We start from the raw sequence: 19,885 nt of genomic DNA on the forward strand, positions 1-19,885 counted from the left end.
ACGAGCCCCCTCTTGACTGTCAACATGGCTCAGGAAGGGGCGGAGACGGGGGCTCACTGTTTGCTGCGCGTGTTCTCTGCTGCTCGGAGAGTAACAGAGGGACTGACGAAAACACAGGTACAGGATGTGGCGAGTGGCGACATAAAGACGTTTTTGTTGTGTTTGTGTGTGCGGGTGCGTGTGTGTGCGCGTGTGGGTGCGTGTGTGTGAGTGCGTGTTGGGCGTAAAGAGGTTCTGAAACGCGCTTTCTCAAGGGCGCACACAAACACGCAGCTAATCTCCGTTTTTCTAGAAGCGCTGTGATTACCACTTGTATACGTGCGTGTCTGCGTGTGTGTGTGACAGAGGTGAACGGGGGAGAGGACATTCCCCTCCGTACCTACCTCCCTCCCTCCCTCACCAAGCCCCTCACCAGCCCCTCACCAGCCCGGCCAATCAGCCTGTTCAAGCAGAGGGCTGTTTTTCAACAAGCCAGCCATGAAATGTAAACACACACACACGCACACACATGACCTAGTGTTACTGAACCGAACTGTCGAGAATCTATATTCATTAATGTTCATCCAGTCAGAGAGCCCGAGAGATGAGTGGCAGGCAGAGAGGAAGTCATCTGGTATTCAGATTTTCTCTCAGCAATGAAGATGGAGGGAAGGGGTGGGGAGAGGGAGGTTGACAGGATGACGGAGGGTAGGGGGATGAGGGAGGCTGGGGGGATGGGAAAGGCAGGAGGAGGGCGATCTGAGCATGACTGGTGGGGAAGCTTGTTTGTTCCTGCGGCTGGGTCTGCTTGCTGCTGAGGTTAGAGCCTGTCAGACAGAGATAAGGCCTGGATTCCCACTGCACTGATGCTAATCTGGCCTTTCAGCCCGCTTCTCCCCGCCAGTCCCCCCACCCTCCTCCCTGTCTCTCTACCCCCACCTCTAGGTCCTACACCCTCCCTCCTCCCTGTCTCTCTACCCCCACCTCTAGGTCCTACACCCTCCCTCCTCCCTGTCTCTCTACCCCCACCTCTAGGTCCTACACCCTCCCTCCTCCCTGTCTCTCTACCCCCACCTCTAGGTCCTACACCCTCCCTCCTCCCTGTCTCTCTACCCCCACCTCTAGGTCCTACACCCTCCCTCCTCCCTGTCTCTCTACCCCCACCTCTAGGTCCTAAACCCTCCCTCCTCCCTGTCTCTCTACCCCCACCTCTAGGTCCTACACCCTCCCTCCTCCCTGTCTCTCTACCCCCACCTCTAGGTCCTACACCCTCCCTCCTCCCTGTCTCTCTACCCCCACCTCTAGGTCCTACACCCACCCTCCTCCCTGTCTCTCTACCCCCACCTCTAGTTACATTTACATTTAGTCATTTAGCAGACGCTCTTCTCCAGAGCGACTTACAGTAAGTACAGGGACATTCTCCCCGAGGCAAGTAGGGTGAAGTGCCTTGCCCAAGGACACAACGTCATTTGTCACGGCCAGGAATCGAACCGGCAACCTTCTGATTAATAGCCCGACTCCCTAACCGCTCAGCCATCTCACCCTACAGCCTAGTTCCTACAGCCACCCTGCCTCCCTCCCAGTCCTTCTGGCTTTAACAGCTCACCTACCTGCCTCTCCACCTCCATGTCTCTTTCTCTGCGTCTGTCTCTCTAAACCTACGGGGGGTGTGTGTGTGTGTGTGTCTGTGTGTGTGAGGATGAAGCAGAGTGATTCCACATGTGTTCCCACACAGCCTGTCCTCCAGCAGGCTCCTCCCCCCGGTGACACCGTCCCCTCTCCCTCTGCGCCTCAACTCCAGGCTCCTCCCCCTCCCCGGAGACGGCCAGACACGCTCGTGCCCAAATACGGACTTCCTGTTCACGACCCATCTGCAGCCTTGATACAATCACAACCCCACCCCCCCCCATCCCTGTGACCACGCGGCCCGTTTACCACACACACGTACTCGCGCGGATATATGCAATCACACATGCATGCGCTCACACAGAGAGAGAGAGAGATAGAGACACACACTAAATTGTATCCATCTGCCTGAGAATAATGACAGTTGTCAGGCTGTGAGAGAGAGAGAGGACAGAGAGAGAGAGAGAGAGAGAGAGAGAGAGAGAGAGAGAGAGAGAGAGCGAAAGAGAGAGGACAGAGAAAGAGAGAGGACAGAGAGAGCGAGAGAGAGCGAGAGACAGTGGTGAGTAATGGAGGCAGCGCAGAGCAGCCACGCCAGCCGTCCCTGTCACACACACAGACAGCAGGGTGATTTGGTGGCTCCTGGTCTGCGGGGCTGAGTGTAGACTTACAGTATCAGTGCCGAGATGTGAGAGGCTGGGGAAGGGAGCACGGGGAGAGTGCGTGCCAGGGGCATCCATCACCCCACCACACAAAACACGTTGATGTTGTTTTGAATCGTTTGCGATTTGCATTCGGCGCGCGTTCGCTAATCGCCGCCGCCGGTCTGTGCGAGGCGGGAAGACTCCTGAGGAGTTTGGGAGAAAACATCAGACCCTGAGGAGCGCGTTTATCCGTCGGCCTGCGGTCGTCGCCCTGCCAGGGAATCAGCAACGACAGAACACAGCCCGTCTGTGTTCTGTACATTTACATTACTAAATGTAAATGTAAACGAGGTCTGCTCGTTGGTTTAATTCTAAACAATATCGTACATTTACATTTAGTCATTTAGCAGACGCTCTTATCCAGAGCGACTTACAGTAAGTACAGGGACATTCCCCCCGAGGCAAGTAGGGTGAAGTGCCTTGCCCAAGGACACAACGTCATTTTGCATGGCCGGGAATCGAACTGGCAACCTTCGGATTACTAGCCCGCTTCCCTAACCGCTCAGCCACCTGACTCCCCTATCGTATCAAATTCTGTGTAGTGAAGGAGAGTGCTGTGTAGTGAAGGAGAGTGCTGCGTAGTGAAGGAGAGTGCTGCGTAGTGAAGGACAGTTCTGCGTAGTGAAGGACAGTTCTGCGTAGTGAAGGACAGTTCTGTGTGCCGAGTCGGTGGTTTTGCAGTACAGTCGACTGCTCCTCCTCCTCCTCCTCCTTGTTTACAACAGGCAGAGGGAGTCTAGCAGACTTCCTGCAGCTCTAACCACTGTCCCCTCCTCCTCAACCCCCCTCACCCAGAGAGGCTGGGATAGGTTGGGCTAGGCTGGGCTGGGGAATCCCCCTCCAGCCAGGACAGGAAACAACATCCAGCCAGCAAACAGAGCCCTGTCAACCACAACCACTGCATCGCCCTCTCTGCATCGCCCTCTCTGCATCGCCCTCTCTGCATCGCCCTCTCTGCATCGCCCTCTCTGCATCGCCCTCTCTGCATCGCCCTCTCTGCATCGCCCTCTCTGCATCGCCCTCTCTGCATCGCCCTCTCTGCATCGCCCTCTCTGCATCGCCCTCTCTGCATCGCCCTCTCTGCATCGCCCTCTCTGCATCGCCCTCTCTGCATCGCCCTCTCTGCATCGCCCTCTCTGCATCGCCCTCTCTGCATCGCCCTCTCTGCATCGCCCTCTCTGCATCGCCCTCTCTGCATCGCCCTCTCTGCATCGCCCTCTCTGCATCGCCCTCTCTGCATCGCCCTCTCTGCCCTTTTGTTGTGCTCGCCCACAGGAATCCGCCGGGGCGGATCGGTTCGCGACGAGAAAAGGGCACATTTTTCAAGCGACTTTCTTCACCTCCAGGTCTCGCTTTCTCCCACAGCATCAGACTGGAGCACAGTCACTCTATCCTCCTCGAAACCAAGCCCAGGCACTCTCTCCTTCTCCAAACCAAGCCCAGTCAATCTCTCCTTCTCCAAACCAAGCCCAGTCCCTCTCTCCTTCTCCAAACCAAGCCCAGTCCCTCTCTCCTTCTCCAAACCAAGCCCAGTCCCTCTCTCCTTCTCCAAACCAAGCCCAGTCCCTCTCTCCTTCTCCAAACCAAGCCCAGTCCCTCTCTCCTTCTCCAAACCAAGCCCAGTCACTCTCACCTCCTCAAAACCAGAAGGCTGGCAGAACTCATCCACGACCCCCCGCTGTCATGACGTCACGTCCCTTTGCCGCCCTTCCTCCTCGGGGGCACGGGGGTTGCCCGGGTGAGGGGCGGGGCCATCAGTGACAGCCCCGCCCCTCACGCAGCCCCCCCCCTAGCGGAGCAGCTTCACCCTCCAGGGCCACGCTGCCCAACCCAGGTCTACGTCCAGACCAGGGGGAAAGCCCTGAACGTTCCAGCCCGCTCCCTCCAGCCAAGCCATACACAGACCGTGACCTTCAACCCCATCCTCCACTGCCAAAACCTTGGCGACCAGAGCGCAGTGTTGACTGTAACGGTCAAAGCCGAACCCGCCTCATGTTGCTTAGCTCCCGCTCCCGCCCCCCACCCCCTTCCCGAACCTGGCCCTCCACGCCCTGACCCCGGGTCAAAGGTCAGAGGTGTTTCGTGACGTGCTGTTCCGCCTCAGGAAGCCTTGCAGACGTCAGCAAACTCTCCCATGTTATCAACAGAAAGTCCAGCTGTCGGGTTCTGAGTGTGATGACATGAAGGAGAAAGAGAGACAGGGAGGGAGGAAGGGAGGGAGGAGGGGGTAGACTGGCTGGCATATTTCAAAACTCTACAGTGCATCCTTCTCGTCTCCTCGTCTCCACTCCTCATCTCCTCAGGCCTTGATCTGAGGCCACGAGCTGCACTGCCGTGGAACGAGAACGGAGGCAAAGCCAACGTCAACGTTTTGGCTCCTGGGGAAAAGTCGAGGTTTTGGAGGGGAAGCAACGGAAACGCAGAAGAGGAAGCGACTTCAGAGTGTGGAGATGCAGCCGCGTGGCTCTAGGTGAAGGGGGTGGGCTCAGGGCTTACCGGAACCCTGTGGCACACGCCGCTGAGAAATGAGCAGCTACACACATACGAGAAACCAGACTGATAAGCAAGTGCGAGCATGTGCTACGTGTGTGCGCGCATGTGCTGTGTGTGCAGGGTTGCATCCCTAACAAGTAAAGGAAATGAAAGCAGGGAGAAATCGGAGGTGACACGTCGACAGGGACAACCGAGTCCTGGAGAAATCCTCGGTCACAGTAAGTCTCTCCCTGTACGACATCCACCGGGTTGATTTACTTTGAACCAAGCCACCGTTCTGGATTCTATAGTGTGTGGGAGCACCATGTGAGGTAGCTCATGCGTCAGCTGACACCTGTGGTCAGCTGACCCCCTGTGGTCAGCTGGTTGGGACGGCACTGTGACACATGTGACATCTACAGTTCACAGTGAGCGTACGGCCGGGAAGTCGACATGACCCCTTGACCTCTGGACAGACTCCAAACCTGCAGCTGTGATAGGACCTGGAAGACAGAGGCGCCCCGCGTATCCATTTACATTTAGTCATTCAGCAGACACTCTTATCCAGAGCGACTTACAGTAAGTACAGGGACATTCCCCCGAGGCAAGTAGGGTGAAGCGCCTTGCCAAATGACACAACGTCATTTGGCACGGCCGGGAATCGAACTGACAACCTTCAGATTACTAGCCCGATTCCCTAACCGCTCAGCCAGCTGACTCCCGTATCCAGCAGCCTCAATCCACTTAAACACACTTCAGACCAGACGCTCGAGTATCGAGCCGTTTGGACTGAACAGCGGCTCTCCGTCGACGCCTCCCGCTACTCCCTCGGTCGTCTCTCCGGTTCTGCCACCCACTCACCGCTCGTTCATCTGTTCCCTCATCCTCACCCCCACGTCGCTTAGTCCTCTACTTCCAGTAACAGACTACCTGTCCAGCCAGGCCTTCCCAGCAGCGTGTGTGTGTGTGTGTGTGTGTGTGTTTCGGAGCTGAGAGGACCTGCACCTCTAGACGCCGTGGGATGGGGCCAGGCGGGTGTGTGTGTGTGTGTTTCGGAGCTGAGAGGACCTGCACCTCTAGACGCCGTGGGATGGGGCCAGGCGGGTGTGTGTGTGTGTGTTTCGGAGCTGAGAGGACCTGCACCTCTAGACGCCGTGGGATGGGGCCAGGCGGGTGTGTGTGTGTGTGTTTCGGAGCTGAGAGGACCTGCACCTCTAGACGCCGTGGGATGGGGCCAGGCGGGTGTGTGTGTGTGTGTTTCGGAGCTGAGAGGACCTGCACCTCTAGACGCCGTGGGATGGGGCCAGGCGGGTGTGTGTGTGTGTGTTTCGGAGCTGAGAGGACCTGCACCTCTAGACGCCGTGGGATGGGGCCAGGCGGGTGTGTGTGTGTGTGTTTCGGAGCTGAGAGGACCTGCACCTCTAGACGCCGTGGGATGGGGCCAGGCGGGTGTGTGTGTGTGTTTCGGAGCTGAGAGGACCTGCACCTCTAGACGCCGTGGGATGGGGCCAGGCGGGTGTGTGTGGGTGTGTTCGGGGAGGGAGGGGGGGGGGTAACATCAGAAACGGCCGCCTAAACACTGGAAACATCCTGCTACGCTGACTGGTTCTTTACTTTGGCTGTCAGGGGAGGGACTGAAAGAAGCTGTTTGATTCCGGGAAAAATATGAACGAGTGTGTGTGTGTGTGGGGGGGGGGAGGAACCTTTGTGTTAGCGAGACAACAGAGCAGGGCCAATCTCCTGGCCACCTCTGGCTGAGGCGTGGGGAGGAACACCCTGGAAACACAGTTGACAACATGACCAGCTCGTCTTTAATGAAAGGGCAGATGGAGGGATGAGGAGAGGAGAAGGGAGAGATAAGGAGGGTGAATGGAGAGGAGAAGGGAGAGAAGGAGAGAGTGAATGGAGAGGAGAAGGGAGAGATAAGGAGGGGTGAATGGAGAGATGAGGAGAGGAGAAGGGAGAGGTGAATGATGGAGAGATGAGGAGAGGAGAAGGGAGAGGTGAATGGAGAGATGAGAAGAGGAGAAGGGAGAGGTGAATGGAGAGATGAGAAGAGGAGAAGGGAGAGGTGAATGGAGAGATGAGAAGAGGAGAAGGGAGAGATAAGGAGGGGTGAATGGAGAGATGAGGAGAGGAGAAGGGAGAGATAAGGAGAGGGTGAATGGAGAGATGAGAAGAGGAGAAGGGAGAGATAAGGAGAGGGTGAATGGAGAGATGAGAAGAGGAGAAGGGAGAGATAAGGAGGGGTGAATGGAGGAGTGGACAGGTCTGCGGCCATGACTGCCTGGCTATCGGGTTCAACGCCTTACTGGAAGCCAGCGGTGAGAAAGGCAATTTGTCACATTTAATGTGACTGACTGGAACACAGGCAACAAACAGGAGAGGATGACCAGTGAGTCCAGTGTGAATTACGTCATCTTCTGGAATAGTCCGTATTGGCTAACCAGCAGGATAACCCACTGAATCACACCTTACTTTACAAATGGGCTTAAATGTGGGTAACGTTTAGTATAAATCTAAATCTATCAGAATACACTCACTCACGCATTCAATGCCAAACACGACTCGGGTTGTCAATGGCTATACTCCACAAATAGATCACAGCTTGTGATTTCTCACCCAAACACCCTGGTGCACAGAGGTCGTTTGAGGCCAAGTGCCTATCAATAACAACGGACAAGGTGAACGCCAGGACCTCATCAACACAGAGCTACAGAATGGAGCAGGAAGCTTTTTCATTAAAATACAGGAGGAAATGACTGAACCAAAATACAGCAGCTCTAACAGGGAGTGTCGGGTAACTGTCGGCAAACAATAAAAACCTAGCCTCACCTACTTTTCTCAGACATGGGGATGTCAACGGCTCAACTCGTGGCAGAAAGTAAACGAATTGAAGCCTTTAGAACAACAGTGGCTTCTCAAAAAAGACACTGTATTTACATTTACATTTAGTCATTTAGCAGACGCTCTTATCCAGAGCGACTTACAGTAAGTACAGGGACATTCCCCCGAGGCAAGTAGGGTGAAGTGCCTTGCCTAAGGACACAACGTCATTTGGCATGACCGGGAATCGAACTGGCAACCTTCGGATTACTAGCCCAACTCCCTCACCGCTCAGCCAACTGACTAACCACTCGTATTTGACAAAAGGTTTAACCGTCTCTCTGCTCCTGTACCAAACACACTCAGAGGAGAAGTGAAAAGCAGCCCTACCTTGGGTAGCGGTCGTCCCAGCTGCAAGTAGAACTTAGTCCAAAACTGCATGAGCGACATGAGTCCAAACAGTCGGAGAGGAACCCCCACACACACACACTCCTAAATCACCTTCCCTTATTCCAGCCCCCTTTATCCATGTATGTGCTGGCTACAATAGTAATGAGGCTTTTTACAGCTGCTGTTGCTCTACAACAGCTCTCTCTCTCTCTCTCTCTCACACACACACACACACACACACTGCCCAGGTAGACTCTGTCCAGCTCCACCCTCTCTCCCACATGGTCCTCTAAAACACACTTCCTGGTTCGCCAGAGCTGCCAGGTATTTGCATAGAAGGTTTAGTCATATTGATTGTGGTCTGGTTCCCCCGGTGCTCAAAGGTGGTTGGGGAGAGAGCAAGAGAGAGAGGGAGGAGAGGGGAGGGGAGCCGGGGAGAGGGAGGGAGGAGCTTTCAGGAAATGATGCTTTTGTTGGTAAGTGACTAGAGTTACTGGCAGTCCTGCCCATTTTACTGTACATGGTGTAACTCAACCGCGCTTGTATAGTAAACACTGCTGCGTGCTGGAGTCTTTGTGACCTCACACCCACCGCTTCACTTAATGGTCTGGGATCAGTACTTAATGATTATTATATTTAGAGACTGGCTGAGAGGCTATATAGTGCTAGCCGGCTGGCTTGGCTTATTTCGGTCTATGACTTTTGTCAGTCTGACAGTGAATGGGGATTCAGTTTCCAAGCTGCTGTTTGCGAGCGGCCTAAGAGGAACTGATAGACTGTCTGAGGCAAACTAGTCCACTTTAAGGGATCTAGATTCAAGAAAAGCAGAAAGAAGACTGGCCGGAAAAGGTTTCTGAATCTGAGATATGAATACTGGTCACAAGGTAGATAAAATAATATATATATATATATATTTTTTTAAGAATTATTTGGCATGGTCACTATCACACATGTGTTTTACAGCCATCAGAACCTGGTTAAATCAAATAATACAACTCTGATCGAGCGCACGACTGCATGGCCAGAATCACAGACAGAAACACACTTTCCAGGCCAGTCCCACCTCAACAGGGCGCGAGGACAAACAGACAGATTAACGTCCTGCTGCACATTTACGCTAACACTTCCTCACTGTCATAACAGTGAGGATCTTTTTAGCCTTCTCTGAAAGTTCCTTGAACATTCCTGGGAGAATCATGCTGTTCTCCTGGCTGAAGAGCCGGCTTCCCAAATGTAACAACACCTTGGTTGATATTTTGCTCAGGTAAACTTTATTGTTATTATTATAACTTGATTTTTGCAGTCTGTTCTGGTTAATTGTTATTTTATCCATTATTTCTCGAATACATCAACTTTCTACGTACAAAATACGTAACTTTTGGGGGGCAATCCAAATCTAAAGAATGCCTGTCCGAAGAGCTACCAGAGGTTTAGACATATTGCGAGACACACTCTCTCTCCCTCTCTCTGACAGGAAGTGGAGCAGAGCAAGTGTGTGTGAGTGAGAGGGAGAGAGGGGGAGAGAGCGACAGAGAAAAAGAGTGTCACAGAATGAGTGCAGCTGTTCACTGTTTGTGGGTTAGACAGCGGTTAGTAAATGTGCTCTCCTAGCATTTTATTCCAGTAAGTCGTGTTTTTTTTGTGAAACTTTCTGAATCATGTTACACCGCGCGGCACGAGGACCTCTGCCAGGGCTCTGCCAGACCTGCAGAGCGCGGTGACGACGGGGTCATCTGCCTGGGTGCTCGTGTTCCTTCACACCACTGAAACTGCTCTCTCTTCCCACTGAGCGCTACTGAGGTTTACAAAGTACTATGCAGTGCATCTCGCCTGCCCTTTGACACACGCGCACACACACACACACACACACACAGATGTGTTTACATCTCTCTCCAGCCAGGGTCGCACGGACAACAAGGTTAACTACAAATAAACATCACTTTTTTATTTTATTTTTTTTCAAGCAGAAAGACATGTGGATGTGCGCTTGTTTTAATTATCTCAAATTCCTCAGAGGAACGTCCTGTGCCCTATCTCTCCAAACACTATCAGGATACTCTGATACAGCTCCACGCTACTAAAGAAACAAACCAACCAGCATTGCATGCTGGGATGCCGAGGCCTAACGAAGGCCTGGCCTGCTAGCTATTAGACCACTGGTGCTTCTCACTATAACGCCACAGCCATGGTGATGAAGGACACTGATGTGTATTTTCCTCATGTGACTGTATTGTTTGCCTAACTGTCAGACAAACTGTGGTATGCTAATCTGTGCAATGATATGGAATGACGGATGCACATAAGCCCACACACACACACACACACACACACACACACACACACACACACACACACGGAAAGCCTTGAAACAAGTTCTCAACACTGTTTGCAAAGGCAGCAGGGCCATATATCCATGTTACAGGACAGAGAGAGAGAGAGAGAGAGGGGGAGAGAGAGGGGGGGGGAGAGAGGGGGGAGAGAGAGGGGGGGAGAGACAGAGGGGGGGGAGAGAGAGAGAGGAGAGGGGGAGAGAGAGAGGGGGATAGACAGAGAAGGAGAGACGTGAGATGGGGAGGGAGAGGAGAGGTTGAGTTGTTAAGAATTAGTCATGACTCACAACCCCGTGACTTCCAAATGTTTGCTGCATGCCTCACGACATGTGGAGGCCCTTTTTCTGTCTCAGAACAGCTGAGAAAGCACACACACACACACACACACACGAAAGACTCGTCCGACAGTCCTCTTGGGTAGAGAGAAAGAGAGGAATCAAGTCGAGTGGAAAAGCAATGAACTCCCGCTCGGTTCACCAGAACTAGCGTTCACACTGAAACAGGGGTGACGCATCCTTGTTCTCCTACGATGCCGCCGCCTCTCCCCTTCATGGGTGGACGAGGTCCGTCTGAACCCGAGCCCCCTGCTGGGATCAGCCCCCACATCTCCCACTACACAGGAGCCAAGACTGCTCCTCTGAGTCAGCCGGGCTGGAGTGGGGCTGCTCCTCCGAGTCAGCCGGGCTGGAGTGGGGCTGCTCCTCCGAGTCAGCCGGGCTGGAGTGGGGCTGCTCCTCCGAGTCAGCCAGGCTGGAGTGGGGCTGCTCCTCCGAGTCAGCCAGGCTGGAGTGGGGCTGCTCCTCCGAGTCAGCCAGGCTGGAGTGGGGCTGCTCCTCCGAGTCAGCCAGGCTGGAGTGGGGCTGCTCCTCCAAGTCAGCCAGGCTGGAGTGGGGCTGCTCCTCCGAGTCAGCCAGGCTGGAGTGGGGCTGCTCGGCTGGACGCTCATGACAGAATTAGCCCTCCGTTCAGTCCTCTGACTTTTGGCGGTTCTTACAGTGCGCTTCCAGGTGTGTGTGTGTGTGTGTCGGAGAACGTGTGGCCCCAATTAATGTGTACAGATGAACTCAGAGATGGTGTCGCTCTCTCTCTCTCTCTCGCGCTCTCCCAGGCAGTACATCCACTGTGTGCAGGGCATTCAGGCCCAGGCCTCTGTAACAAGGTGCTTAGAATGGAAACACACTACACAGGGCTCGTCCATCCCTCCCCCCCCGATCACTCACAACCCTCCCCCTTTCCCCTCCCCCCCACCTCATAAACCCCACCTCCCAACTCAATACTGGCAGCGCTAGACGTGGGGGGAATATTAATGGCTACTTAGTTGCCCATGACTGCTCTCATATACATAAATGTATTGGAGTGTGTGGTGCGTGTGTGTGTTAAATACAGCTGTCAACTCGTGCCTGCCTAGATTAAGAGTCAGTGGTCTGCGTTATTTAGCTTATCTCCGAGGGGGTTAGGGGCGGGACAAACCAATCTGGAGCAGGGCAACACTGAGCCGGCCTCCATTACATATGGAAAGGAGGAGAGAGGAAAGGTAGAAAGGAAGACTAAATATATTCAAAGAGGAAGTAACACCAAAAAAGAAAAGGATCAAGATAACCACAGCAACGAAATTCTAATCTCTTTCCATTCACAAGTTTAAACCAGAAAGTTTGGCTTCAAAACGGCATCGCAGACACAACTCGCGCGAACATGAAGGAAGACCTGAACGGGGAAATCATTTATCTGAGCCCACTTCCTGGTGTGGATTCTCGTAACCCACATGGAGAGAGAGAGAGACAGAGAGACAGAGAAAGACAGAGAGAGACAGAGAGAGAGAGAAAGACAGAGAGAGACAGAGAGAGAGAGAGAGAGAGACACACAGACAGACAGACAGACAGACAGACAGAGAGACACAGAGAGAGACAGAGACAGACAGACAGAGACAGACAGAGAGACAGAGAGAGAGAGAGACACAGAGAGACAGAGATAGAGACAGAGAGAGAGACAGAGAGAGAAAGAGAGAGAGAGACACAGACAGACAGACAGAGAGAGAGAGCTGCTACAGAGCGAGGGTCGGCCTACCTGAGGGAAGTCTCCATTCCTGATGGCGGGAAAGTCCACGTCATGAAACCCAGAGTGGCTGAACATGTCCATGTGCACGTCCTGGCTGCTGGCGTTCAAGTGGTATTGCCTGAGGAAAAGGTCATAGGTAAACAGGTTTAGTCAAGGCCTCTTGTGGGAGCATGTTGTTTTGAGGAACCAACTGCTGCCCTTCAAACAAAGTTCTGTTCTTAGTGTGACTTAATTTCTGGGAAACAGTTTTATGCACTCCGTTTTGAACTTATCTAAAAGACACAATAAACCCAGTGAATACTGGAGGGCTTGAAACGGAAGTTTCAGTTCAGCAGTATCTTCACTTCATGTTAACGAGGTACACGCAGAGCTGGCTAGATTAGCTCCATGTCACCAGCACTGTGGAAGTCTTATCAAAGAGAAATAAAGGCCTTGACCTGCATCACTGTGGTCACAGCTAACGTACACACACACACGGCCACTGACGCGAGAAAGATAGCGAGGGTGTGAGGGGCAGAAGAGAGGCAAAGAAACAGAACAAGACACTGCCGGAATCCGAGAGAAAAGGGGTCCGAGAAAGAGAGAGGAAATGGAGAGATAGTAAAAAGAAAAAAAATAATACAAAAAAACACAGTGCAAGGTAGAAAGTCCATACCCCTCCTCTGGTTCCAAACTCCAAGAGGGCCACCTTGACTGAACGTCACCCATGCTGCCCTCCTCCCCCAGCAGAGCGAGACACAGGTCCAGAGACACGGACTGTGAACACGCTGAAACACAATCAGGACCTGACGATCCTCTCTCTGTCCCTCTCAGAGTTCCGGGCGCCATATGAACAACTGCTCCTCCGCTCCCTGCCACGCTCCCTCTCTTTCTGGTAACTCCGCTCAAGAGGAAAATCACCGGCCGTGGTTCCAGAGAACTGGCTGGATTCTTCTTTGGAAAAACACACGAGCTTTATCTGCGTCAACCACCACCCCACCCTCTCTCTTGACTTTCTGTTTGTGTCACCAACCAGGACATCAGAGTGCTGGTGTGATGACAGCAGAATGAAAGCACTGTTGGTTACACACACGCACTGTCAGAATGTAAGTCAAACGTCAAGTGGTGGATGTGGGGGGGGGAGGGAGGATCATGCTACAAAGCAGAGATCCTCCCTGATCCTGTGTGATCCCTGCTTGGGGGGTCAGAGCAGGCAGGGGCCTATAGGTTGCTCTGCCCCCCAGCCCAGCGGGCCCAGGACCAGGAGACGCCCCAGGAGACACTGGTTTAGAGGAAAACCCGTTGGAATATGGTGAGATAGGGGAGGGGAAGTAAGCATTGGGCACAGAGAGAGAGAGAGACAGAGAGGACAGAGAGAGAGAGAGACATAGGGGGGGGAGGGCACAGAGAGAGAGACATAGGGGGGGAGGGCACAGAGAGAGAGAGACAGAGAACGAGAGGGCACATAAAGAGAGAGAGACAGAGAGCGAGAGGGCACAGAGAGAGCGAGAGGGCACAGAGAGCGAGAGAGAGAGAGATAAATAGAGAGGAACAGAGAGAGACAGAGAAATAAAGTTTCCAGTCATTTCGTGTGTCGGGGTAGCTAGCCAGGTCTTAAGAGTTTTCGTAAGCCTTATCTAGAGCAGAAATCCCCGCCCTCACCCTGCAGTCTAATGAGACAGCGATACGACAGGCTTGGCAGACAAGACCAGCCTCAGGTGTAGGACGCAGCGTTCCTGCACGGCACACAGACCCTGGGCCCCAGTCTCAGAGGCGCTACTACGCAAGCCTTTTAGTAGCGTGTTGACGGCCCGCTCACGTGACGTCCTGGTGCTATGCTGCAGCGCAGGGTACAGGCTGGAACACAGCCTGGACAGAGGGAGGCGTCAACTCGTCATCCCGGATGATTGATTCCCACGCCGCTTCCCAGGAATAAACGGCGTCCGGATCGAATTTCCAGGAAGAACAGCCGCGCCATAAACAAGTCTTCACAAGACGAAAACCCAGCGCTCTGATGAAGACCCTTTTTTGATTTTCTTCTTCTTCTTGCAAGGCCAGGGTTCACGAAAGACAAGAGTGACCCCTCCCTGTACCGACCAATAACAAGCCCGCAATTCACTTGCCCTTAAGTGGACGAGCCCATGGGCCCGGCCCGGAGAGACCCCCGGGTTTGCAGGGGGGAGTATTGCCGTGGCAACAGCCGGGGTATGCGAGAACGGTACTTTGAGCCTCCGACGCGGCGAAGGAGAACCCACCTGTTAGTCCGCCAGGAGAGAGCGTTTGGAACTCTCCCCGTCATCATGTCACTCGTGGATTAACTCTGACCCGCATCCCAAACACGGTTACAGCAATTTGACAGCATTTTTATGCATTAAGTTCCTCAAGCAGGCTGGAGAAATAACAGTTTTACACTCCGAAAGTCTCCGAGTCTTTATCACGTTTGAGTTTCAGTCGATGGGGTTGGATGACTGTGATTTCGTTATGAAATTTGAACCAGAATGTACCCAGGGCCAGACACCGTTTACAGTCTGACCCCTCGGTAGGCTGGCTCCGCTTGAACCAGCTGGACCAATCACCAGCTCAGATAGAGCCGTGTTCATGTCACAGTTGCCACCCACACCCTGTGACAACAAGGGCTTCGTTAGAATTAGCACCAGTCGACCATAAACGGCCCCCTGGCACAGTGGGCCGTTTATGGTCGAGGGTGCCTAGATCAGGGGGAGGGTGAACTAACAGCAGCAAAGTGTGACATCATCAAACGGACAGAGTCCCCTAAAAAAGGAAGAGGGGAACTTTTGGTGGGATCTCAATATAGCGTGTTTCTGTGCGTGTCAACTGAGAGGATATCAGTGCTGTAGCAGCAGTGCTAGTTGTTTGAGGGGGAGATCATTTCTAGGTATATTTGTTAATGGAATGGGGGTGGGAGGTGTGCTTTTTACTGCATAGTAAATGACAGGGCAAAACCACAGAGAGCAAGTGTCCATCGTTAGCCGAGTTTAAAAGATCAGGCATTAAACACACACACACACACATCCTGCTCATGTACATCCCCTGTCTGTCTGTGTGTGTAAATGACGTCAATAAACGACAGGCTGGCGGTCCCTAACTCAGTGCCAGAGTGTAAACACAGATTGGCCCGTTTCCTCATGTCACGTGACCAGTCGTTCTGTCGGGTCTGGACAGCGATGAAGAGAGGCATCCAGGGCCAACAATCAACGACCTATCCCCCCCTGTTACTACTGCCAAAGCAGAATCGTATGGTTACTTTGAAGGTGAATGAACACCCGTGGATTTCTCTTTCTCACCATCTAAAACATGTCACGACCTCCCTCTCAAAACGGTTATCCCAGACACAGCTGGGGCACAGTTAGCATCCAGGCTAGGTTGGAAATGCAGCTGTTTTCCCCTCGTGGTGAGACACATTACAGCGGCTGCCACGTGCGTGCAGAGGACTCTGCTCGACGGCTCGACGGAGGGGTCGAAACAGCCTCTGACTCAATGTGAAAAACCACAGACCCTTTGCGCTGGCGTCATCGGAGTTGTAAGTCCCCACTATGCTTTCAAAGAACCAGCCGCCAGAGGAAGAAGAGAAGTCTTGTTAATCAGAAAGCTTGGGTGGAGGGAGGGAGGGGGGGGTCTGTGTATGTGTGACAGCGTGACTGTTTGAGGGTAAGGACTGAGAAGAGACAGAGGGCCAGGGAAACAGACAGAAAGAACATGAAGCGGGGTTGCCAGATGCAGAGATACTACCACCCCCCCCCCCTCCTCCCCTCCCACCCCCCCAGGTCGCACGACGCCAGGCAGTCCCCCACACAGGAAATTAGGGAGATCTAATAAGGCGTCAGAGGGCCGGGGCCCAGGTCCCCCTCCTCCCCTCGGCAGGGCAGAACGACACGTACGGCACCAGCTGCTCACGGCCCCCTGCAGATCAGCCCTGCTATCGTCTGACGCTTTGAAAGTCCGCCCGACTCCGGAGCTTTTTTACCTGCGACACCCGGATACCTCGAGTCACAGCGGGCAGCGTGACCTGAGGCCCAGGAGACAGTCTATCCTGCCAGTGGGTAAGGCTCCTACCAAGAGAGCACAGTTTAAACAGGAAGCGCTCAGGTGACGGCAGGATGATGCGAAATGCTACTGAACCACCCCTGGAGACGATGGTCGTGTCCCAGCGTGGGCGGGTGTGGGAGGGACAGGGACTACGTGTCGGAGTAGGACCAAGAGAAGAGGCCGGGCGAGGAGAGGAGGAGTCCCATTGGTTACTTACTGGTTTCCAGATTGCATAGGACAGTGGGCGCTGTATCCGGCCTGCTGCCCATAGGCCCACGAACCAGAGGGATACATGGAAGTCTGCAACACAAGAACACACAAGGCTTCCTTCAGTCACTGGCCGGCCGTGGACACTCCTCTTAAAGGCGATGCACTTCAGTTCAGTTCAATGCTGTTTTAATAGTTTTATAGATGTTAGAATAGATGTTTTTTTATAGTAAGGCTACACAATACACAACAGAAGCTAACACTTTTTTTTTTTTTATATATATATATATAGATATTTTTTTTTTTTTTAAGAATACAGGAAATGTTGACGACAAAGTGAAGGTTTGGTTTATATACAAACATTTCCCCAAATGTCCCAAGTGATACTTTCATTTCCACCAGTCTTATTCCCTCAGTACACACCCATGTGTGAAAAGGCCAGTGACTCCCGTAGGCATTTGTTTGACATATAAGATTTTTCATTTATTTTATTTTTTACCTTGGTCTAGCTGAAGCATTATAAATCACAGAAGTCCCCTACAGGTGACGAACACAGACAAGGCATTGATGTCGTTAGCCTGGCCTGGATCTCGCAGTCAGGACAGGAACCAGAAACCACTAGCCGAGTCTGACACGGTCTGTGTTCCTGTCCAGGACGTGTCACAGGCCCTCCACGAGGGCGCCCTGACGCTGAACGCATGGCCGTCACCGCTTGAGTTTCAGCTCATGCTCTGGTTAGAGACTCATTACTCAGCAGGAGTCAGGAGAGGTTAGGCGAGGCAGGGGATCTGTTGACAGTCGTCTTCAGAATTTCCACCACGGCTCCCCTCTCATTTAAGACTCTACTCCGAGGTGTGCGCTGACTATGTTTGGCTGCAGTCAACACTGACAAAGACAACGGCCTGCAAAGCAACCTTTCGAAAGAAGCAGGCTGACCCAAGCTGCAGAATACATGGTCTGATGGTACATTGAACATCTTGGGTGCAGAATGATGCAAAGTCCCTTGGGCGCAACACCCACTATATATAGAGGCTCCTTGATGGAGGGAGGGGGAGAGGGAGGTGGGGGAGAGAGAGAGAGAGAGAGAGTTAGAGAGACAGAGAGAGAGAGACAGAGAGACAGAGAGAGAGAGAGATCTACCTCCACGTTGGAGGAGGCCACTGTGAACAGGCTGCTGTCCAGCTGGGGGCCCTCGGGGTGCAGGTAGTTCTCCCCGTCCATGACTGGTGCTGAGGGGAGGGTGGGCGTCAGGCTGAGATCCCACACATCACCCTTGGTTGGCTGAGCTGACCTCTGACCCCTGACCTGGAACGACGAGTCCTGCTGAACTCCACCTAACAGCGCCCAGCAACCTCCATGACCTACGGGTGGAGGAGAGAGAGGCAGGGAGGGAGGACAGAGAAGGAGAGATAGGGAGAAGGAGAGGGAAGGTGGGTAAAAGGGAGGGAATTGAGGAGAGAGAAATAAGGCAGTTAGTTCAAACCCATATTCCTATTGAAGCGGCACTAAACAGGAAGTTCTGGCCACGAGCAGCGCGTGGAGAGATGAAGCCGTCAGTCATATGGCACAAACCCAAACGCTGCGTGTGCCGGCGCTGGACTGAAACCAGCTCAGTGATAGCGAGTGGGCAGCGAGTCACATGACGACACCGGTGAAGTGCCGTTACAGCCAGACTGAAAGCGAGCAAAGACTCATCACATTTACGCTCCTGAATATCGTAGAGGCTACAAGAAAGACCATTAAACAATAGCCTGCCCCCCCCCCCCTCGGGCCTACAGTAACGAATTAATCAAAATTCACATTCATAGGAGCCAATTAAAACAAATGACCGATGACGCATTTGAACCCGCTACCAATCAAAACAGCCCCAGACAGAGCTGATTGGAGGGTTACAAGTGGGCATGACATCAGTGATTCCACGGTAAACATGACTTCACCGCTGTCCATCTCTCGTCAGGGCCAGGTGTCGACGCCTCGCTTCCCTCTACCCTTGACTGACAGGCCTCATTTCCCTCATGGGCTGTTGACATGGAGGACACCACACGTCAATCACTGCGCATGCTTCTATGAGGGGTTGTTACGGGAACGGAAAGACCCAATCAGGAAGTTGGCCTCACGTGATGCCACCATACCCACAACCAGTCCTGAACCCCACAAAAAAATGAGGAATGAGAGACTCGCTCTCAAATATTTCGGTTCTCTCGACACAAAAAATTAAATAATCCAAATGCTATTCACGTACCAGAATTTGACGGTCGAGATATATATTTGCGAGGGTTGATATGCTGATGTGACAATAAACCGAAATAGGGACCTCTTAATGGGAACTTCCTTTATGGCCCTTGTCATAACTTTATGCCCCCCCCCCCCCCCCCCCCCCCCACACACATCCCTGGCTTCATTCGAAATGAAAGTCTTACGGCTCCACCTTCCTTCCCCCACGCTCCGTAGCATTCCCCAGGGGGGAGGGGGGGTGCCAGTACATCCTCACAGAGTTCAGATGAGGGTCTCCACAAGCAGGTCTTTGTGCTAGCCTAGCCCAGCTTAACCTTGTAGAGCCCAGTCCATGCTAACTAAGGGCAGCTAGAGAGGTTATGAATAGAGGTCTTGTTAGGCATTGGAGTTTGATGCTGAGTAACAGCGTCCACCACCCCTGAGGATTGAACAGGAAGAGCAGGAACTCTATCAGTGGCAGCAGGGGGTAGCCTCAGGAACAGGGCTGGGCCCTAACACTGTCAAAACAGAGGAAGTTGGCCTGGTGGAAGCGTCCAGATGGGTCTGGCGGAGGACAACAGACGACTCAAACAGGCGGAGCAGGGAAGGAGGAGTCTGGTGCAGAAATTCCACAGTAAAGACACCCTTGAAGGCTTCATCGACTGACAAAACACAACAAGCCTGCATCTCTATCCTTCACTCTTCTCTCTTTTCACCAGTTGTCCATCCCAATATTCCACATCTCTCTCTCTCTGCTCAATCCTCCCCCCTTTCTGCCTTCCCTGCATTAGAACTACCATCCCCCCTTCTCTCGCCATGCCGACGGCAGCAGCGCGGCAGCAAACGTCTCCTAGCAACGGAGAGGTGTCCATCTTTGGCAGCCCCTGTGTCTCCGAGGACAATCGATACTGATCATTATTTGCCTCCCAGATGTCTTCTTCCTGTAAGGCACTCTTATCATTACTGGAAAATGGCAGGGAGGGGGAAGGGCACACTAAATAAAATGAGAGAGCGAGCGAGGGGGGGGGAGAGAGAGAAAGCGAGGGAGAATAACAG

General features: G+C 53.1%; 1 protein-coding gene across 1 annotated transcript in view; it reads right to left on the minus strand.

Moving 5' to 3' along the window:
* The window catches only part of sbno2b (strawberry notch homolog 2b), a 42,061-nt gene extending 23,959 nt beyond the window's left edge, over window positions 1–18,102 (minus strand). Inside the window, 4 exon segments of the mRNA XM_067229440.1 lie at window positions 12,392–12,500; window positions 16,626–16,708; window positions 17,756–17,976; window positions 18,099–18,102. Coding sequence (XP_067085541.1) covers window positions 12,392–12,500; window positions 16,626–16,708; window positions 17,756–17,976; window positions 18,099–18,102 — 417 coding nt within the window.
* Window positions 18,103–19,885: the final 1,783 nt, after the last annotated feature.

Source organism: Osmerus mordax, chromosome 26 (genome assembly GCF_038355195.1).
Source record: "Osmerus mordax isolate fOsmMor3 chromosome 26, fOsmMor3.pri, whole genome shotgun sequence".
Lineage (NCBI taxonomy): Eukaryota > Metazoa > Chordata > Actinopteri > Osmeriformes > Osmeridae > Osmerus > Osmerus mordax.